Source organism: Castor canadensis, chromosome 3 (genome assembly GCF_047511655.1).
Source record: "Castor canadensis chromosome 3, mCasCan1.hap1v2, whole genome shotgun sequence".
NCBI lineage: Eukaryota > Metazoa > Chordata > Mammalia > Rodentia > Castoridae > Castor > Castor canadensis.
Window position 1 is genome coordinate 7,458,397 of NC_133388.1, and position 22,726 is coordinate 7,481,122.

The following is a 22,726-nucleotide window of genomic DNA, read 5'->3' on the forward strand; positions in this document are numbered from 1 at the left end:
TACCGGTCTGAGGAAGATAAGAGAGTTCTCCTAGCTGGGAGAAGGCCCCCTGACTCCCCTTCCAATTCACCCCCCTCCCACTGACCTCTAATTCCAGATGTTTTTGGCTTGCATTTTACACACACAAAGTGACATGCAGTGAGCACATCTTACACTCTTAAGAGGACAGTTTGGAGGTCGTTTACTTATTATGTACCCATGTAAAATCCGAATCAAGTCACAGGACATTCCCAGCAGCCCAGGAGGCTTCCGGGAACCTTCCGGTCAACACCTCCCCCGCAGAGATCGCCAGTCTACTGACGTCTCTCCATATGGGGTTCTGTCACAGGCTTCCTTGGCTTCCGGCTTCCCACCCCCTCTCTCTCCCAACTCGCTCCACCGCAAGCCCCTGCTCCTGCTGACGCCCCCCCGTTCCCGGATTAGCTTGCGGAGGTTCCCCGCAAGCCTCAGGGGTCCCTCCTTTCCATCAACGTTCTTGTCCTTCCCCAATCACCCAAATCCTGAATAAACCAACAGTCTCAGTAAAGGTGGTGCCTGCTTCCTACCGGGCTGGCACCTTAAGAAGCAGTCTGAACAGTGTAATCTCAAATGGCCACTGTGGGGCATGGCGAATCCCCAGAGGAGACTGGCCACCGGGTTGCGCCCCTCCAGCAGTTCCGGGGGGTGGGGGACAGAGGCCGCCAGGGCCTAGTCTTCTAAGATCGTTATCAGCTGATAGGCCCCGACACCATCAAGAGCTGCTCCCGCGGGGGCCCTAGGCACCCCCCTCGCCAGGTTGGATGGGTTCCGAGGCCCCGCGGCAGGTCAGGACCAGCGGCCACTCCTCCCGAGCCAAGAACCTTTTGGCTCTTAGGCGCGCGCACGCGCAGCGCGGCCCCGCGCCCCGCCCGGGCCCCTCTGCGCACGCGCGAGCCGCAATCTCGGCGACGCACTCGTCGCCCCGCCCGGCTCCTACGGCGAGCCGCGAGGCCCGATCCATCGGGAATCGCCGTGGGGCGAGGGCGGGGCGGCGCGCTGAGGTCAGCGCGGCGGTGGCCGGTCCCGCCGTGGTTGGCTGCGCCGCGCTGGCCGCGCCCTGGTTGGCTGTGGGCCGCAGGCTGGGAGGCCGACCGGGCTGGCTGGGGTCGGGGCTCGGGCGCCGGCCGGGCTTGCGCAGCGCTCTGCTTCGCGGCGCTCCAGGTCAGCGGCTGCCCGCGGGAGGGCGCGGCCGGGCGGCTGAGGGCGGGGACGGCGGGCGGGCCGCGACTCTGGGGAGGGCGGCGGCGCCGAGGGGAGGAGACCGGCCCATGGACCCGCGGGGCCCGGCGTCCCAGACTCCGTGCCGCCGGGACGGAGCCCAAGATGTCGGCCTAGGCCGGGACGCGACGAAGCGGACGGGGCGGCGACTGGACGCCGCTGCTACCGGGGCTCGCGGCCGCCTGGCCCACGAGGACTGGCCCTGACTCCTGGACGCACGGGCGGCGAGAGGCCGGCGCGTGGGGAGCGGGCCGCGCAGCACCATGTCGGCCAAGGTGCGGCTCAAGAAGCTGGAGCAGCTGCTCCTGGACGGGCCGTGGCGCAACGAGAGCGCCCTGAGCGTGGAGACGCTGCTGGACGTGCTGGTGTGTCTCTACACCGAGTGCAGCCACTCGGCTCTGCGCCGCGACAAGTATGTGGCCGAGTTCCTCGAGTGGGGTGAGTGACCTCCCTGCCCTGCCCCGGGCGTCCCGGCTCGGTCCTCTTCCCTCCGTGCCCCCCGGCCCTCGAGCCCGCGCGGGGTCTTCCCGCCCCCTCACCCTGCGCGCTGCAGTCACATCCTCCGTTCCCACTCCCCCCGCTCTCGGCCATCGCCCTGGCCGCTTCCTAGACCCACCCTCCCAGTCTGGATATCATTTCCTGCAGCGCTGCCTGGGACATCCGCCCCGCCCCCGCCTTTGGGGTCTGGAGTCAGCCTGGAGTTACCCCCTTTTCCCACCCGGGGGTCAGCCGCGTGTGCCTTTTGCACCTACTCTCCCGCCCCCCGTGGGCCGCCTGTGGACATTCCCTGGGAGCCCAGCTCCCAGAGCCCCTCCCCGGTGACAGCCTGACCACATCCCCTTAGTGTCCAGGGCCTGTATAACCCCTTTCCTGTACTACCTCCAAGAAAAATTCTAGGTTAAAAGCTTTGTTTTAAATAAAGAAAAGCAGGGCTGTGGAATGGTTCAAGTGGTAGAGTACCTGTCCAGCAAGCACGAAGCCCTGAGTTCAAACCCCAGTACCATCAAAATAAAAAAAGAAACTATCACTTAAATAAAGAAAAGCAAAGAGCAAGAGCAAATTGATAAGTTTTTTTCTTCATTGTAATCGTGCCAGACCTTATGCTATTTGGAGAGTAGCTGGGACTGCCTCTGAAAAACTTCATCTGATATTTGCAGGCTCCCTGTAGCTCATTCAGGGGGATCTATAATGGCTGTAACCATTGATCTGCTAACATATTATGCTTTGTTAGGACAAACATTCGATTAAGCTGTTTAGTGATTTTAAAGTCTTTAAGACAGGTAAAAGTGTAAGGGGAACTTTTGCCTCACCTATCCCAAGACTCAGTTCCCTCATCTGCAGGGACTAGGTAGGAAGAAGCAAGGCTCAAGAAGTCTTGACGTTCAGGCCAGACTCTGAAAATCTTATCCTTGGGTGTATTGCATCATTGGGCTAGGACTGTGTAATATTTTCTAATCTTTGGAGCTAATATTTACAGGAGGAACCAAAGAATGTGTTCCACTCTCTGCCTTCTACTCTGTCACAGTAGTGGCTACGATTTGGAATTTTGTTTACAAATTAAAACTTAAGTTGCAGTATTCATTAGAAGGCTACTGTCCCTTGCACACACACACACACTTACTCTCTCGCTCTCGCTTTTTTTTTTCCTCCTTCCCTTCCCCTCCTTTTCTCTGTCCCTTGCTCTTTAGACATGATCTGTTGGGTCAGGATTGTGTTCAGGGTGGTATGGCCACAGACTGTCTCTTGCTCTTCAGTGAGATGTTACTCCATGCTCTGGATTGCAGCCTCGAGAGGTCCCAAGCCATAGGACAGTCTGTGGTGCTTTGTTGTGTGGGGTCACCATTCTTGGGTACTAGTTTTTGGGGAACCTTTATCAGTGACAGAATTTCCATCTGGATAGTTAACTGACTCCACAGTTGCTTTGAAATCTTTGGTGCATGTTAAAATCTGGGACTTCTCAATATTGTATTGGCCATCCTTTCTTAGCATTGGATCTTGAAATCCAGACAGTTCCACGGTCAGGTTCAACTGAGTTGCATGGATATGAACAATATGACCGAGGGGAGGAAGCAGAGGGAAGATCAGTTTCACTGGTGAGGTGCGGTCCAGGTGGCCTCTGACCTGGGACTTTGTAGCACTTGGGCTGGGATGGCCCCGAAGGCTGGGATACTCTGGGCTTTACTGGAGGAAGCTCTTCTCAGCATGTGAGGTGGTTAGAGTTTTTAAGATTGGACCTTTCCAGGTCTAAACAGAAACATGCTATAATGTAGACATATTTTCAAAATTGTGTTCTGACTCTTGGAGATTACAAATAAATTACATTATTTTCTTTGCTCAGTTTGTGCAGAAGTGTAAACTTTAAATTACAGAGCAGAATGAACTTAAATATAAGGTGGCATTTTAATGAAATACTAACAAATTTAGAAGTGCTGCGTACTGTCGTGTATGATAATATATATAATACCATCGTAACACCAAAGTGGTGTGTTACTAGTTAAGATACGTGTACAATTATTGTTTAGTATTACTTGAAATTATCTAGTTATTTTGATGGGAAAGCAAAGACTGGTCTTTATAATAAAACTTTATGTAAAGCATTATTAGCTAGCCCAACTTCAAGAGGAATGACTTCTGCTCAGGGGCCATATGGAGGCTCTCAGTTTGTGTATTATTGAGCTTTTGGATTCATCACTCTGCGGTGTTTGAACCTTGGATGTATTAATTCCTGTCATGCAGAGAGGCATCCTCCCTCCACTTCTCCAGTCTTGTCAGGTATCTAATGACAACTATGTAGAATTCTGGAAACTTAAAGAGAGGAAAGCAGCTGATTCAGCCCAAATCTTGACTTTTTGGGAAATCTCTGAAGAAAAATGGAAAGTGTAAATAGTAAAAGTTTTTAAGTTTTAAAAAGAGATTATTTCTGTCTCTTACTTTCTTATTGCCACAGTGGTTGCACAGGACAGGTCATTTCAGCTTTCATAGTAAGATTTTGTCTTTAATTTCCCTTTGATTATGTTTGTAGTTTGATTGATTTCTTCTATGAAATTCTGGACCTCAAAAGTTGGAAATACTCTGCTTTGTGTGTATTTTTCTTTAAGCTATTTTTTAAAAAATATAAATTGGATATTGTTTGAAGCACAGCACATGAAACACTTTAAAATTTCCACTAGTAAGTAGCAATAACCAAATGAGGCGAATGTGCTATCTTTCCTCTTTGTTATATAAAAATGCTTTTTCATATGTTAAGCATCTTTTTCACAGCTCAAGTAGAATTGCTAGTGTCCCATATGGACCGAGCTGATGTTTGAAGTTACAGCCTGTGGCACTGGACAGGCCACAAATGGTTCTCTGCTCTGGTCTCTCTATGTGATCTGTAGGTCAGAAGGCAGGCTTGGGGTGGGGAAGACGTGCCCCAATTGGTTTCCCAATTTCCAGACCTGGCATCTTCTCTTGCCATGTGCTTCCTTGCCCTGAGTAGAACTAATCTTTCTAGCCTTCTGGTTAGTTTCCTCACTTGTGGTTTTTTCATCATCAGTGATGATGATGAAGCTCTCCTTCATGGATGTGAGTGTGCGTAGCTGTCTGTATGGGGATGCGCAGTCCTCTGTGGGAGTGGACAAGGCCACTGAATTTAATAAGTAAGGCTTAATTGTGGTGCTGACTTTCTCAATGTATATTTTAAACTCAGTGATTTCCCTGAATAATATGATTGTGGAACACAGGGACACCTTTTTTTTCCCCATAGCCCAGGTTAGCCTAGAACTCGCTATGTAGCCTGGACTGGCCTCAAACTAGTGATCCTCCTGCCTCCACGTCTTTAGTCCTGGGATTACAGGTGTGTCCTGTCCACCATACCTAGCTAGGAAACAGATCTTTTACTAAGCTCCAAATTACAGGGAAATGTTGGGATTGCATGATAAAAATTAGATTAACAATTTAGATTTTTATAAATAGCTCTTTGAGATGTACATTGACTGACTATGTCATGAGACAGGACAGTTGAAGATTAACAAGTCGGTACTTACTTTTTGTCTCCTCACACCTCTTCCTGGATAGTTGGGCTGTAAAGTGGGCAAACAGCACTGTGTATGTGAAATCTGTAAACTGAGGTTGGAGTTGAGGACAGTGTTCTCACGTCAGATGCTGCTGTGTGGGCTACCTACCTGGGAGAGTTTATACTGTGTTGTAAATTACTCCTGAGCAGAGCATTCAAGTGTGAGTTAAAGAACCCACAGTATTTCAGGGTTGGCAGGCAGCACCACTCCTGTCGCTTGTCTGTGACATCAGTGATTCGAGGTCAACAGGTGAGTAGTAGGCCTGTTAATTCCCAACTCCATTAAATGTGCTGAGATGATCCAGGCATTTCTTGGTAAAGAGCAGAGAGTATTTTCTGAGACTGATAAGTAAAGGGCTCTTGGACAATTCCAGACACAGGTTTTTACTTTTGTTTTAATCAAAAAGAAGATAATATAAAGTTAAAAGAAATTTTGAAGGAATTAAAAAAATCCCTTAAAACAGTGTAACCATGTAGTATCTTCTCAACCCCCATAGCAACTCTTTAGATCCTTTTCCACTTTTAGATTTTATTCTTGGATTCCTAGGATGTTGTGGAATGCTAAGGTTTCCTTAAATTTGTGTGAGAAGCTTTACTGATAATCTAAGTCTAAAATCACAAGTGTTTTGACAATATGAACTATTTATGGTAAATTTTTTTTTTTTTTGGTGGTGCTGGGGATCAAACCCAGGGCCCTATACTTCTGGTTCCCTATATGGTAATCTTTTGTAAGTTCTATTTGGATTTAAAATCTACCAGAAAAACTTTGTGTGTGTGTGTGTGTGTGTGTGTGTGTATGTGAATAAATTAGATACTACCTATGAGGTAAAGTTCACCCTTCACCAGCTTGGTTTTAAACAAAAACAATTATGTTTTTGGTTAGTTTTATTGATTGGTGGATAACTGTGGCAACAAAATTGTTTTTAGATTAAAATTTTCCAAAAAAGATCAATTATATAATAAGGAACTTTGGATTTTTTTTTTTTGTTGTTATTCTTAGGAAAGAATTAGAAATTCAAAGAGAAATTTGAATTGTTATGTAATTTCATTCAGATTCTGTCCTTGGGTTTCAGCCTCTTTGGAGAACATGTGGAATGTCTTCTCAGGTGATTTCCTAATGTTTTTGAACCCATGATTCCAGCAACCTACAAATGTCTGAAACATTTAGGAATTTTGAGAGATCATGTGATCCCTCTCCTCCTTTCCCCCTCCCCATATAGTACTGTCCCTTAGGTAAGCCAGTTTCTGGATATTTTTCCTAATTATTTCTGAGCAGTTAGCCTTGTAGCCATGGTATGTCTCTCCCCTCAGGACCATGGTCAGCCTCTGGCCTTCTTGCTGCTTCCTGCTTTAAAATAGCTTAGGTTTTCTTTTTTTTGTTTTTCTTCTTTGGTGGCACTGGAGTTTGAATTCGGGGCCTCATGCTTGCTAAACAGGCACTCTACCACTTGAGCCACTTTGCCAACCCTTTTTTGTGATTTTTTTTTTTTCTGAGATAGGGTCTCTCGAGCTTTTTGCAGGGGCTGGCTTTGAATCATGATCCTCTTGATCTCTGCCTCCTGAGTAGCTAGGATTACAGACATGAGCCATCAGAGCCCATCTAAAATATCTCAGTTTATTTTAGTCTTTTCTTCCCATTGCCATCAGCACTGACCTAGCAGAAGCTCTCAAGCCTTCACCTAAATGAATGTCTTTTTCATGTGAAGTGGTCAGTGCCTTGGCCGGGTTAGTTTTACACATTGCTTCTTGTTTCATCACTTCCTCTTTCAAAAACTTATACAATGGCTTCAAATTCTGTTGCCTTTTTACAATATCAGGCTTAAATCCACAGTTCACTTTTAGAATTTAAAACTGACCTAAAAAGATGTGTGTAATCTTAGTTTTAGAAGTTAATATTAACAGCATTTCTGACCATACCCTCTGGGCTGATTTCCTTTAAATACAACTCTACCTTTATTAACACACATTTTCTTAGTTTTAAAAGCCAAATAGTACTACTGAATTTATAACACAAAACAGCAGTCCCTTAGTCATCCTGCCTGCTCTGAATACTCCTGTAGACTGCCACTTTTCTCTCCTCTGTACTTAAAAAATCATTTTAAGTTAGAACCATACTTAGCTGCCAGTGATGGAGAAGAAAACCAACTTAACAGGGCCTTGCAGAAATCCACAGCTGATTTTATTGTGGTGTAAAACTGGGATGTCAGCAGTCTAGGTCTAGTGGACACCAGTTCCGAGAAGTGCTGAGGGACCTGAGCCCTTCCTGATCTCAGTCCTCATCTCCAGTGGTGGTTAGGTGGAATACATATTAGCTAGATTACCATGGAAGGTCCTAGGACATTGATGTAACTTATTTAACAATTCCTGCCTTAAATTCCATATATAGTATGGGTGTACTTTTAATTTCCGATTTTTCCATTTTAGACAAGTTTCCATTTTCTTGCTCCCTAGTGTGGAAGATAGGGCAGGACTCTTGTACATCCCGTTTCCCTGCACTGCCCCAAACATACTCGCCCCTTCCTCTCTTTTCCCAAATACATAATTTTGCTTAAATTGCTATTTACTGTTTACATTATTAGATGAATATCACAGTTAAGCTACACAGGGTACCATTAATTTGTGGTCTTTACTAAGACAGAATTTTTTTGTGCGTTATCTGCCTTTAGCTTGGTTTTTAGTGAACAGTCATGAATTTAGTCCCAGGTTTTTAAAATAGAACACCTCAATAACAGTCAAACACCTCAAGTAATCTATCACCTTTCATTTCTTCCAGAACCCACCATATTTCTGCTTCAGTTAGGCTGCTTTTTTTTGTGGTACTGGGGTTTGAACTCAGTACCTCACGCTTGCTAGGCTTGCTAGGCAGGTGCTCTACCAGTTGAATCACTCCACCAGCCCTAGTTAGGCTCTTTTTTATGTGTGCTACTGAGCAGTCATCCTCAGATTTTTTTCTCATTCTTAATGGGGATTCTTTTTGTTTCTCTCTGTTGAATTCCCCTTTCTGGATTTCATACTTTTTTCTCTAAGTGGAGTGTTTTTCCTGGTAGCTTCCTGAGAGAGTTCATCAGAGGTAAATGCTTGAGATCTGATCTAAGATGCTTTTTCTCCCCCTACACTAGGATTACAGTTTGTCTGGGTTTGGAATGCTAGGCTAGAAATAATTTTCCTCAGTTGCTCGAAAGCATGTTCTATTGCTGTCTACCTTCTGTGTTGTTGATAAAGGGAAGTCTAACACCACTGACTTCCAGAGCCTTTACCTGTGGCTTTGGGGAGTTCAGCTGATTCCCAATGTCCTTGGTGAATCTTTCTAATTGGGAGTCTTGGGTTCTTTAGCTCCAGGAAAGTTATTTTTGTATTCTTGATAAGTTCTTCTTTCCTTTCTCCATTCTTTCCTTCTTGAGTTCGTTTTTAAGATGTTGGACCTCCTGGAGCTCTGCTAATTTTCTGTTCTACATGTTTTCACTTCTTTATCTCATTCCTTCGGTTTTCTTTGTTCTGATTTTTTGGGGGGAGAAGACCTCAATTTTATCTTTCACTCTTTTTTTGTTTGATTTGGTGGTACTGGGGTTTGAACCCAGGGCCTAGGCAGACACTCTACCACTTGAGCCACCCTGCCAGCCCTGTGTTTTACTTTTTTTGGTAACATTTTAATTAACATATATTAGTTGCACAGGAGGGTTTCATTGTCACATTTCCATATATGTTTACAATGTACTTCAGTTGGATCCATCACCTCCATCATTCTCCCTCACCCTCCTCTCTCCCTATCTTCTACTCTATGTTGTGTTTTTATTTCCATGGTCATATTTTTCATTTCTAAGTGTTTATGTTCTTTGGGTTTTGTGTGTGTGTGTGTGTGTGTGTGTGTGTGTGCGCGCGTGTGCTACTGGAGTTTGAACTCAAGGCTTCATGCTTACTAGGCAGGTGTTTTACCTCTTGAGCCACATCTCCTAGCCCTTTGTGCTCTGATTATTTATTGCTTTTTTTTTTTTTTTTAAATATAGTCTTCCTTTTTGCCCAGACTGTCCTGGACAATGATCCTCCTATTTGTGCTTGCTGCTATAGCTGGGATGACAGTCATGTGCTGCCACAAACTTGTCTGACTGGCGTGGAAATGTGATCTTCCTCTTCTCTTCCTAGTAGTTAGGATTCCAGGCATGAGCCACCACACCTGATATCTTTTTAGTGTTCATTTTTATTACATCCTGTTTTTGTCTCATGAAGGCAATACTTTTTAAAAACATTTTTCTTTGTTAGTATTTTTATTGATTTATGTACACACATTTTTGTTGCCTAGACATTTTTTCCTTTTTCTTTTCTGGACAGGCATCTATGTTGCCCTGGCTGACATTGAACTCTCCTCCTGCCTCAGTATCCCAAGTAGCTGAGATTTCAGATGTATACCACCCGATCTGGTGACATATTCTTTTGTTTCTTGTGTTGTCTCTTTTGAGTTCTTTTTCTCCTGCTCCCTGCTTTTGCCCTTGGTAGAGGCTTTTCTCTGACAGCTGGTGGTTATTGACCATCTTTCTATAATTGTATGTGGGCTGATAGGAATTTTTTGTATGCGTGGGCAAACTTCCAATGCTATCTCACCTTTAGGAAATAGGGTGTGAACTCTGTTGATTTGAGGGGCAGTGCCAGAAGTTGGTAACTTGATAATGTTCTTTCTCTTGATATTGAAAGTTTCTCCAGAGAGGAATTTCCCATCTCCTGTCTGGGAGTCAGATAGGGAGTAGCTGCCAGCTTTCTGGGAAGGTGTGGTGAGGTGGAGGAGGGCAGGTGGGATGAATTGGGGTAGTGGCAGCTCTGGATGTGACTGCTTCTGCAGATGAAGCCAGTCCTATTTTTTGCCCACTGCAGGTCAGGCCTGAGAGATACCTCTGATGACCCTGAACCTTTCCTATATCCACATGCATGGTTAAGCTTCAGGCTTGCAGCTCTGCTAAATTGGATACCACTTGTCCATTTGCTTTTCCTCACTATGCAGAATTGTGTTGACATTGCCACTCTGCTATCATCCTCTGCCATTCATTCTTCAGCATCAGCAACAAGAACAGTTTTGGTGCTGGGGATAGAATTCAGGGTCTTGTGCATACTAGGCAAACGCTCTACTACTGAGCTATATCCCTAGTGCCATAAATACTTTGGAGGATTCAGGATGTGCCAGGTACTACAGAGGTGAGTGAAACAAAATTTCTGTTCTCTTAGGGTTCAGCTTGCCCTTGAAGCTCATCCCCATATAGCTTGTGTGCTCTGGTGGGGATGGGGTCTCCAGATGGTGTGTAGGTAAGGTGGTGAGTTGTGCATCTGTGACTAGAAGGTGCCCCAGCGCCTTGCTTCCTGAGATTCTGATGCATGCTCTTTCCTCCCTGTGAAGAAGGAAGAAATGAAAGTAGGGGAGTCAAGCTTGTACAAGCATTGGAGGAGACAGGGGAATGGGGTTAAGGGGCTGGGAAGGAGGGGTATTGGAAGTCTAAAAGGGTGCCTCCACTGGGTCTGCTCCTTCAGATAGCTGGGAAGGCAGGGAGGGGAGCATGAGTACTGTTTGTGCACTATATATGAATTAATTGTATCTTGACGTGATGTAGAGTGAGTTTGCTTAGTGCCAATGCTTTTGGTATGTAGGAAGAAATCAATTGAAAAGAAACAAGAACGGAACAAGAAATACTCTTGCCACTCATAATTTTCTAAAAGCATAAATAGCGGAAATGAAATATAAGGTAAATAGACCTTCCTTACCACAATACCCACAGCTATGTTTTTAAGGAGATTGCCCTGTTCATCACCCTTGTTGGTGTGAGAGAAGTGAGTTGAGATGATTGGGTTTCTCTGTCATTTTGTTTAAACAAGTTAAATCTGTGGAATTTATTCTTTAACGTACTGTATTTTTTATGTGAAATACTGTTTTTTATTGATTGTTCACTATTGAGAAGAATGTTGATTTTTGTAATTAATAGGTATGCAGCAGTCTTTAAAGTAATTTTTCCTTTTTGTCACAAATGGATGTTTTCTAACCCAAAGTATTTGAAATCAGATTGTTGAACAGCCTTTAGTGTATTAACAAGTAGCTTGCTAATGTACATTTAAAACAAATTTTGGAAATCCTTCTATCAAATATATAGAAAATATTGTCTTGTAGAAGCAAATTGGGAAGTTGCTGGGATTGCTGTATTCCAGTTTCTCTAGTGAGTTAAGGTATCAAGGATAGTATTTATATTATAAATACAAATAATGTTTGAAAAATCTCTCAGGACCAAAAGTGATACCCCTGGATATATTTCCTTTTAAATACTCAGTTTTTTGGAAAAGCAAGGTTTGTATATGAAGTTTAGATAATTCTTGTGAAATATGTTAAGAGGGTTATTGAGTGTATATATATATATATATATAGAGAGAGAGAGAGAGAGAGAGAGAGAGAGAGATAGAGAGAGAGAACATACATATTGTACATGTGTGGGGTCAAGGATGGTAGCCCATTACATGTCCAAACATGTCTTATTGTGCCCTCAATTCAGTGGTAGTCTGACTGTGTATGGACTCTAGGATCGAAATGCCTGTCTTGAAAACCCTGCCTGGTGATCATGTGGCTACCGAGATGGGCGGCTATTAGCTCCTTCTTTTTCCTGGAAAAAGATTAAAATTTTAAAGTTTTCTTCTGCTCTCTGATGTGTCTGTTTCTTTAGGGGGGTCAATATTTTGTTCACTTTGGGACTTTTCCTTCTAATTATTTTCCTTCAAAGACTGGTAACCCTTGGTTGTCCGTTTTGACATGGATTATTTAGAAAATTTTCCTACATGGTGTGCTAGTTGTCCCTAGTTAATAGTGATATTCTTGAGTATTGCTAGGTCCACAGTTGGTCAGATTTTAGAGTTTTTCATCAAAAGAAAGTATTTTGATAACTATTGGTTGTAATGTAAATAAAACTTACTAGCATTAGAGAAAAAAAACCTTACGTATTCTTACTGTCCATGTCATAGTCCCACCTACTCCCTCACCTTTTCTTAATGGTTTATTTCTTCCCTGCTATAGTAGTTCTTGTTGGTTATATTGCAAGGTTAATAAGGCTTAAAATATTACATTTATATCTTAGAGAAATATTCTTAGTAAAATGGACTTTAAACATTTTTAGAAATAAAATTTGGTATGAAGAACTTTAATGGTGGTTTCTCACTTTTCCTGAAGTGTTGCACAGCACTGCATTTGAAAGGAATTCTGAGGTAAATGTTTGGCAGTAAGAGCACCTCCACAGACCTTTGGAAAGTCAAGTCCAAAGTGTGACTGGGCCTGTGTTGTCTAGGTTTGGGAAGTGTAGATATATAGTTTATTCTGAATGCTGAAACCATTAGTCACGTTAGCTTTGCAGAGTTTGCACAGAAGTTTTACCAGCTCATAAAACTTTTATGACCCAGAAGGAACGCTAGCAATAAACAAAGGAACTCATAGCAACTATGCTGGGCACAAAGCGGATCGTCCTGCTGCGATAATGCGTCCAGTGAGAGGCTGCTGTGGGGCTTGCTGCAGGGCCTGGCAGTCCTTGGTGCTCAGCCTGTTGAGAGCATTGATAAAAGGAAACTTGTTTTCAGCAATTTCTATCATGGTACCCCATGGCATGCCTTCCTCCATTTAGATAGTAATAAAATAGATGATCCCATGTATGAAAATATCTTTGTGCCTTTTTTGTAGCGTCTTGAGATTTTCATATGTTGATTCTCTCTCTCTCCTTTTTTGTTTTTTGGTGGTACTCAGGTTTGATCTCAGGGCCTCACACTTGGTAGGCAGGTTCTCTTCCATTTGAGCCATTCTGCCAGTCCTATTTTGTATTGGGTATTTTTTGAGGTAGGGTCTCTTGAATTATTTACCCAGGCTGGCTTCAAACTATGATCCTCCTGATCTCTGCCTCCTGAGCAGTCAGGATGACAACCATGAGCCACCAGCACCCAGCTATATGTTAATATTTTTTATTTGTGTAATCAGCATTAATAAAATGACAGTAATAGGTAGAATTTCCTATTGGATTAAAAAAAAATTACTATAGAGCCAAACACGGTGGCTCATGCCTATAAAACGTAGCTATTTGAGAACTGTGGTGTGAAGCCAGCCTGGTCAAAAAGTTCATCAGACCTCATTTCAACCAACTAAAAAACAACAACAAAAAAAAACTGGGTGTGGTGGCATGGGTCAGCCATCTCAGGCTGGCCTGGGCATAAATACGAGACCCTGTTCAGAAAATAACTAAAGTGAAAAAGACCAGGGTGCGGCTCAAGTTGTAGAGTGCCTGCCTAGCATGCGTGTGAGGCCCTGAGTTCATATCCCTGTCCCCCAATTTTTTTTTATTATAAGAATTTTCAGATATGTTAAAAATGAGCAGTGTAGTATAGTGAACATCCGGTTTCAATAATTTTTGACATGTGATCAGTTGTGTTTCATTTTAATTCTCTATTTCCAAAAAGGTTCACTTTATGGAAATACTAAACACTTGCCATCTCATTAGCAGCTGTTTAGGTATATGCCTCAAGAAGACAAGAGCTTTTTTTTAAAAACAGCCCCAATAAGATTATGATGCTGAAACAAATAGCAGTACTTCCTTAGTGTCATCAAATATTTAATCATTGTTTAAATTTCTTCTTTTTTAAAAAGTTGATTTATTTTACAGGAGCCAAAACAAAGTCTGCACATAGCATTTGGCCTATATGCCTCTTAAATTTCTTTTACTCCTTCTCCCTCTTTTCCCTATTTGTAGTTTATTTGTTGAACAAATTGGATCGTTTGTCTTGCCCTCCTCACATTTTAACTAACTTCTAGTGTTTTCTAGGCTGAACAGACTTGGCATTTAACAAGTCATTTCTATACTGTTGCCAGTGTATCTGCAGGAAGTAAGCTATTTGGGGTTAAGGTGATGTAAAACAATAAGCAGTTCTGATTTTCAGAGTTAACGTCCTGGGGTATGTTCTTCTGTCAGTATCTGACCTGGCTCCAGAGCCTGTATGGGACCCATGTGGGTCTGTCAGGACTGAGGGCCTAGTAAGTCAGTTATCGCCTCCTTTTTCTACTGCCCCTGTGAGTGGGTCAAAGCCTCTGAGTTGGCTTTGGGCTGCCTCCTCCCTGGGCCCACATGTCCCATTGGCTTTTCTATGTTTGTGGGGGGCATTTTAATGAAGCTGTATGAACATCTGAAGGGTTGGTTTATGTGTCTCTACATCCTTCCCTCTTCCTTACCCCTCGTGTGACTTGGTCGGCTTTTCCTTTTAGTTTCTGAGAACTCATTACATTAGGGACATTAGCCCTCTTCTGATAGTTTTTCTTAGTTTGCTGTAGCTCCTGCTGGTGGTGTGTCCTTCTGCAGGTTGCATTGTAGGGTGCTGGAACCTATGCTCTCAAGGGTTGCTCCTGCTCTGTGTGGGTTGACTGGTGGGGTCTGCACAGAGGCCTGTGAGTTGCCTACATGGAGCTGAGTAAAATGCTACCCCCTGGATTCAGAGTAGCTTCCTCTGCCTGGGGGATTGGAAAGGGCCTCCCCCAGGCAGCACAATTGTACTGAATCTGGCCACAGAATTGACTGGCGTTTTCTGGATGAGGGGCTGTGCAGAGTGGGCTGCAGGGTCCACTACTGGAGAGTGGTGTGAGGTTCTGGACAGGACCTGGGAAGGTCTGATAGGCCAGGGTATGAGGTAAAAGTGACTGTCAGAAGACATGGAGGTAAAAGTGACTGTCAGAAGACATGGAGGCAACCCAGGATGGAAGGAGGAGTAGGGGCCATGCCTGCTTCTTAACTCCATATTTCATTAGACCAGCCCTTGTCTCCAAGATTTCTTTTGGGAGCTACTTCCCTCTCACCATCTAGACCATGTGACTTAATCAGGCCTTCCTAGACATCTCCTCCTGTGCAGTTGGGATCTTCTACAGCAGGCATATCCCTTGGGACACCTGGGGACAAGTGCTCAGGTCTCTTCTGACTGGCAGCACCCTGGGATTTTGGAGAATTCTGGGATTTTGGTTGGGTCAGCCCCTTGGGTGTCAGGTGAAGCCAGGGCATGCCAGAGGGACCAGCAGACTTCCATGCTTCAGCCCTCCCCTTCCCCAGCTTTCATTTGTAATGGGAAATTTGGGGTCAGGTGATGCTGCCTAGAGTGCCTTCCACTCTTTTTCCCAGCCCTCAGTGTCTCTTCCTAATATTGGCCAAGTGCTCATTGGAGGGCTGTAGGGCACCTTCTGGAACCTCCTGTCTGATGGAGTCACACCGATGTTTTAGCAGACCTCTGTTCCTTGCTGTATTCTCCTTTGTTCCACGGGAAGCCACTGCTGTTTGTATCTGTTGGGGCAAGGAGAGACTGCAGGCAGGTTAGAAAGCCACGATTGCTGCCTCCCTGCTGCAGGGAGTGGGGATTGGTTGGACTTCAGACTCATTCTGAGACAGCAGAGGGGACAGGAGAGATAATTTCCAGTCCCAGTGGTAGAAGCACTCCTGTGGCCTGAGGACTCTGGGAAGTAGCTTCCATGACCAGTGCTGGAGGTCCTTGCACAGGCAGGCTTTTCAGTGCAAAGAAACTGGCTTGTGGTATGTGTCTTACAGAAATGACACGGGGTACTTAATGGCAGGTCACACATATGCAATGTAAGAGCACTTCTAGAGACTCTTTAGAATTGACATTAGGGAGGACTCCGTCTTTTAAATCAGGTCTTGAGCTTTGTGGTTTTAGTTGAACTTACCCCCTGTGAGTGGAGTTGTGTACTTTTACTCTGATGTGTTTCTTGTCTAGCTCTTTGAGTCAGTGGGTCTGAGTCAGACATCTACCTGTGAGTGAGCCCAGACAGAAGGGTTGGGGCTGGAACAGCTTCCTTTGGAGAGCCTGGAGAAGCACCAAGTGTGAGTGTGTGAATGGAGCATTCTGCAAAATACCCTAGTTGTAATTTGTATTATAGATCTCTTTATTTTTACTAAAGCATTGTTTAGGGAGTAGCAGTTTGGACAGCTCTTTTTGTCTTATGGAAAGAAATGCAGATTTCACAAAGCTAGAAGCCCTTTTGCAAAATGCTAAACATTGACTAGTCTTTCCAGAAATTTTTATAATTTGCTTTTTTTTTTTTTTTTTCTCCCTTCAGTGGTAAGGATGGAACCAGGGCCTCATATATGCCAGGGAAGAGACTCACCACTGAGCTTACCTCCAGCTCCACATTTTATAATTTGGAAAGCTCTTTTCATTTGCTTGTTTTCAGGATCTTATCAATAAGCAGCTAGTGGGTAGGAATGGCTCTGTGAAATCAGAGTAACATAAAAGTTTGACATAGAAACATCTTCCTTCCTTACTATTTATCCATTTATTTGTTTGCAGATGGCATGCTAAAGGTAAAAGAGGACACTTACCCTCCTTGTCTATTTAGTGTCTGGATAATTTCCCTTTGTGTTTCACTTCCTTTATCCTGACATTTTATATTACTAAAAAAATATCAAGCACTGAGGGTTTTATTTTTAAAAAGGTATCTCAAAATGCATAGGTTCTGTTGGATGACAGGCCATTTGAAGTGGACAGCATGGCACCCAATCTGGACAAATTTATTTGTTGAGGCTGAAATAAATAGCATTTAAAATGAGTTAAGTGCTAGGCGTAGTATTGGCATGCCTGTACTCTCAGCACCAGGAGTCAGGGCCAGCCTGGGCTACGTGAGTAAAGCCATTTTTATTCCCAATATTTCTGCTCCTCAACTTTATATGCCTCCTCTTTAAGAAGGACTAGATTCTTCTGTAGATTCTTAAATGTTTTGAAAAGGCCATTTTTGCATCAGGGTCTCACTTACCAGGCAGAGGGCTTGATACTATTCGGGGAGTCCTTGGAGACAGAGCCCCAGAGGCTGAACGGGGACAGCCTGTGAAGGTAACAGGACAACAGGGCCTCCTCATGGAGAGCGGCAAGGGAGGCAGGATTGGCAGCTCCTTGTTTCTGTTTTTACAAGAAAAGTGAGTGCCTTTCTGAGTAGCTTGCTTTGTAACTTTCTCTGGTTGAGAAGCAAAATTCCTTGAAAATTAGCTGGATGCCAGAAATGATGAGTGGCTGGCTATTGCACTCATATATTCAGGTCTGGCCACTGGGGGCTGCAGTCCAGGGTTTCTTCGTAGTCTCTGGTGTCTGGCATTGGATTAGGTTCTAAAAGGGTCATGTAATTTTGATAGAAACAGTTCTTTTCCCTCCTTCCAGAGTCACTTATTCCTTGTGTAAAAATTACAGAGCTAGTCACTAACCACAGTAAAAATTTGAAGGAGTTTTGGATAAGAGATTTTACATAAAAATGATTATGGGAAACAGTTTTCCTATAATAATAGTATATCAACTCTCCAATTCAGAAAAATTAGGAGTCAGTCTTAGATAATTCAATATTGGGCTCTGGGCAGTTATTAAAAACATTGATGAAAATTGTTTTTAATGCAGGATAGCAGTTTCAGTAGACTCTTAATCCCAAGATGTAGGCTAGAATTAAAAAGAAGAAATCCTTGACATAAACCTGTTTTTCTTATTATTAGTGTCTTCCAGTTGAATGAAGGTCAGAAACAGATAAAGTCCTGTTAAGAGAGAACTCCATAAACCTCTATTCAGATAGGAGTGTCTGCCCCTCATTGTGTAGGCCATGAGCACAGAGTATTAGAATGAAGGAAGAAGAGGAGACTGAGGCAGCCGTCAAGGCAAGGGATCTCATTTCGCTCAAGGGAAGTCAGCCGGAAGGCAGCTGAGCTCATGACTACAAGTCTTTAGGGCCTGACGGGAATGGCTGCTGGAGAAGTGCTGTGGACAAGACGGGAAGGGAGGGAGCGAGGGAGGGGGACCTGATGGCTCAGAGGGGCGAGGAAGTTTCCTAGGCAAGCTTTGTAGCCCATCTTGCAAGGAGAAGTGGGCTGAGGGCAGATGTTAGCCATTCACCTGGTAAGTGTCAGCTGTAGCCAGTTGCTGTGTACTGTCCTTTGGGCAGGTGTGTGTCCCAGGAGTGGCTTTGGTGACATTCTGTGGGAGAAACAGCATTGTGATGATTGTCCAGTGAGTACGTGATTACAGCACTGGAAATAATGACTCTGCTGGTGCTTTCCAAGCCCCTGGCCCTGTGCTCATTGTGTACCTCCTTTTTCCCTTCGTGATCCTCCCAGTGGCCCTCCACCCTGGACCATCCATAATTTGCTGTTGAGGAAACTAGCTCAGATGAAGTATCTTGTGACATAGTGGGGCAGCTGGTCTAAGTCCAGCGCTTTCTCCTCCTGCTCTGTTTCTTTTTTTCAGTAATGTCTTTATTTTACTTTTTTTGATGGCACGGGGGTCCGAACTCAGGGCCTCACACCTGCTTTGCGGGCCATCTTACTACTTGAAACACTCCACCAACCTTTTTTGTGATGAGTTTTTTTGAGATGGGGTCTTGTGAACTTTTTGCCAGGGCTGACTTTGAACTGCAATCCTCTTAATCTCTGCCTCCTGAGTAGCTAGGATTATAGGCATGAGCCACTGGCGTCCAGCTCTCAGTAACATCTTTAAGCATTTCAATGCCCTTTGCCCAAAAATGACTGCATGAATCATGTACCTAAGGAGGCCCCACTGTGAATCTCCCTCTCCCAGAGGTAAGCACTCCTGTGACCCATACCACAGATTAGTTGTGCCTGTTTTTTTTTGTTGTTGTTCTTTATTACTTTTCAAGTGTACAGTTTAGTGGCTTTTAGTGTATTCATAAGCTAGTGCCTCCATCACCACCATCTAATTCTAGAGCACTTTCATCACCCCTAAAAGAAGCCGCGTACTCATGAGCAGCTGTGTCCCATTTTCCCATTTCCCCAGCCCTTGGCAACCCCTAGTCTACTTCCTGTCTATGGCTTGGCCTCCTCTGGACATTCATACAAATGGAACCATGCAATCTGTCATCATCTTTTGTGATTGGCTTCTCTCACTTAGCATGATGCTGGTTTCAAGGTTCATGCTACATCATTTTGTAGCATGTATCAATGTCTCAGTCCTCCTCATACAGACATTCCATGTTTTGTTCAGTCAGCTGATGAGAGACCACTTCCACTTTTTAGTCTTATGATTGATGCTGCTGGGAGCAGTCACGAACAAGCTTGTGGGAACATAAGTTTTCACCTCTTGCATGCACACCTATGACTGGGTCATGCAGTGGCTCTGTGCTTTGGTTGCTTTTCCATATTAAAATTTCTTTGTATATTTTTTTTCTGTTTCTCTGACTTTACTTTTTTTCTATTCTGTTAGTATTTTGAGGAACTGCCAGACTGTTTTCAAAAGCAGCTATGTCTTTTTTACCATTCCATTAGCAAGCTAACACTTGAACACTTGCTATTGTCTCATGTGCGTGCGTGTGTGTGTGTGTGTGTGTGTGTGTGTGTGTGTGTGTGTGTGTTACCACATGCTCTCAACTGCAGAGCTACATACCATCTTCTATTTGTCTTTTGATTTTGGCTTTGATTTGCATTTCCCTTGTGGCTGGTGATGTTGAGTTTTTTCATTTGCGTGTTGGCCATTTGTATACTTCCTTGGAGAAATGTTTATTCAGATCCTTTGCCCATTTTAAATTGGGATACAGTATTTGTCTTTTTATTAGTCAATTGTGAGAGGTTTTCTCATATATTCTAGATGTAAATCCCCTATCAGATATATGATTTGCAAATACTTTCTGTGACCCTGTAGATTATCTTTTTCTTTTTGTGCTTTTAGTTCAGAAATACAAAGCCAGGTATGATAGTACAAGTCTTTAATCCCAGCATTTAAGAGACTGAGGCAATCTGAGCTATATATTGAGACTCTGTTTCAAAATAAAACAGAAGATTTTTTGTTTTGTTTTTTGTTTTTGATAGTGGGATTTGAACCCAGGGCTTCAGAGTGCTCTACTACTTGAGATACAACCTCAGCCCTTTTGTTTTTGAGATAAGGTCTCACTAACTTTGCCCAGACTGGCCTGGAACTAGAAATCTTCCTGCCTTCGCATCCTGAGTAGCTGAGATTACAGGCATTCACCACCATACCCAGTCAATCTGTTTTTTTTTCTTTTTGGTATTGGTGATTGAACCCAGGGCCTTGTACATGCTAGGCAAGTGCTGAACCACTTGATCCAGTGCCCCACCACTTGATCCAGTGCTCCCAGCCCTGTGATTTTAGTTTTGATGAAGTCTAATTAGTTTATTAGTTTTTGCTTATATAACTTTGGTGCCATATTTAAAACTACCACCTAATTCAAGGTCACAAAGATTTTCTTCTAAATGTTTTAATAGTTTCAGCTGTTATGTTTAGGTCTTTGATCCATTTTGAGTTAATTTTTTTAAAAATACAGGGCGAGATAGGATCCACATTTATTCTCTTTCATGTGGCTCTCGGGTTGGTTGCCATACCATTTATTGAAGAGACTGTGTTTTCCCCATTGAGTTATTTTGGATTGTGTCTGTTTTTGTGCTTCATAAGGAATCATGTGGTGGTTTGTGTCTTGTTTCTTTAGATGTATTAGGGTTGTGTGTAGCAGTAGTTTTTGTGTATTATTTATTATGTGAGTACTGCAGATTACCCATTCTCCTATTAGGGAACATCTGGATTGATCTTAGGTTTTTACTATTACAAATAAAGCTGCTTTGAACATTCTTGTGCATGTATTTTTGTAAATGTACTCACTTGTTTCCCTTGGTATTACCTAGGATGAAATTCCTGGGTTGTAGGCTACACTTCCTTTAGCCTAAGAGCTACCTGCACAGATGTGGGAGTGGAATGGTGATAATCAGATGTTATGTTTCAGAGGAGAGTGAAAAAACTGGGGTTCGAACTCTGCCTCATCCTTGCTAGTTAGGTACTCTAACACTTGAGCCACACCTCCAGCCCCAGAAGAATTGTTTACTGGAAGACCAGTTCTCAAAGAACTTGAATATTGCGCTTGAACAGGACACTGCCTCCACTGATTGTCGGTGTCTCGGGTGATGGACTCATCGTGAAATGAGAGTACTGTTCAGAAAAATCCCAGACTCCTCTGAACTCACAGCAGCAGCACAAAAGCTTCATAATACACTCTACCAAATGACTTTGTTGAGAACAATAAGAAAATAGGGAGCTAATTTTTTCTCTGAATTTTAAAATGGAAAAATTTTAATGTCTTAGGAAATCTATATGGGAAATGAAGATAGATAACAAGGATAAAATACAAAATGTTTTTATGAACTCAGGCCTTGTGTTTCCTCAGTCTTCTTATTTCTCAGAAGGGGATAGTATCCTACAGGCATTCCAGATTAGTGTGCGACATCTCTGACACTTAACATAGATGTTCAGAAAGTGGTAGCTGTCATTAGCAATGGGGCAGATTTAATATTTATCAAGTATTTGGGATGCAACAAGTAAAATGAAAATTTAAAGTAGTAGGTCAAGCTCCTACTTTTCATGTCAAATAGGAAGGACTATCTTGTAAGTATGAATTAGTCCTCTAAGAGGCTAGAGGATATTGTATGTGGTTGGTAAAACTTCCCCAGACTACTGAAGTTAAGTTGTCTACATTTGAGTTGCCTTAATTTGCTGATGTTTTGCATACTTCTACCTTCTGTTTCTCAGTTGTAGTTTCTTTGCTAGATGCCATTTTATCAACTGTACTTTATCCTATGTCGTATGATTACTGTCACCTGGAAATGTGTTAGCAAGTCTCAGTCTTAAGGGTTGCAACCAGGAAGAGGAGGATAGCGTCACAGATATCCAGGGCCAAAACTCAGAGCTCTTCTTTGTCCTCTATCCAGCAGAGAACTCAACCTGAGGCATTCTGGGAGGAAGAGGTGCAGACAGTTCCTTCCTCACTGTCACGTCGTCCTTCCTGTCCCACAGGCCCCAGCCTGTTCTTGTGGAGGGGAGCATCTTTGTATCTATTTAGGTCAGCCCAGCCTTATGCTGGGAGAGTGAGGAATTGACTCTCCATCTCTCCTTCTGTGCTAGCACAGTGGCTAAGCTCATTTCCCACGTTGTTGATGGATGTTGTCCTGCATCAGTACTGCCTGTGTGCTGGTCCTGCTCTAGCAGTCTAAGGAACCTATCTGTAGTGACGCTTTTTGTTTTTAAGGCACCATGACTCCACATACTTAGTTCACACACAGGATTTGGAATTAGAAAGTCATCTGCAGTGTTACCTCCATTGTGTCTTGCTGAGCTAGTGAGAGGCTGTACTTTTTTTTTTTTTTGTGGTACTGGAGTTTGAACTCAGAGCCTATACCTTGAGCCACTCCACCAGTGCTTTTTTTGAGATAGGGTCTCATGAATTATTTGCTCAGGCTGGCTTTGAACTGCAATCCTCCTGATCTCTGCCTCCTGAGTAGCTAGGATTTCAGGTGTGAGCCACCAGCACCTGGCGAGAGCATAGGATCCAAGATGCCTCCATTCAATGTGTTCTGAAATCCTTTATTACCCTGTAGGTGGCTTAAGGAAACTGTGTATGTTTAT

The 22,726-nt window shown here is 43.6% G+C and overlaps 1 protein-coding gene across 1 annotated transcript in view; it reads left to right on the plus strand.

Moving 5' to 3' along the window:
* The first annotated feature begins 1,241 nt into the window (after positions 1–1,241).
* The window catches only part of Cdc42bpb (CDC42 binding protein kinase beta), a 105,278-nt gene continuing 83,793 nt past the window's right edge, over positions 1,242–22,726 (plus strand). The window contains exon 1 of the mRNA XM_020167364.2: positions 1,242–1,674. Coding sequence (XP_020022953.1) covers positions 1,500–1,674 — 175 coding nt within the window. The 5' untranslated portion in view covers positions 1,242–1,499. The remainder of the gene's footprint in view (positions 1,675–22,726) is intronic.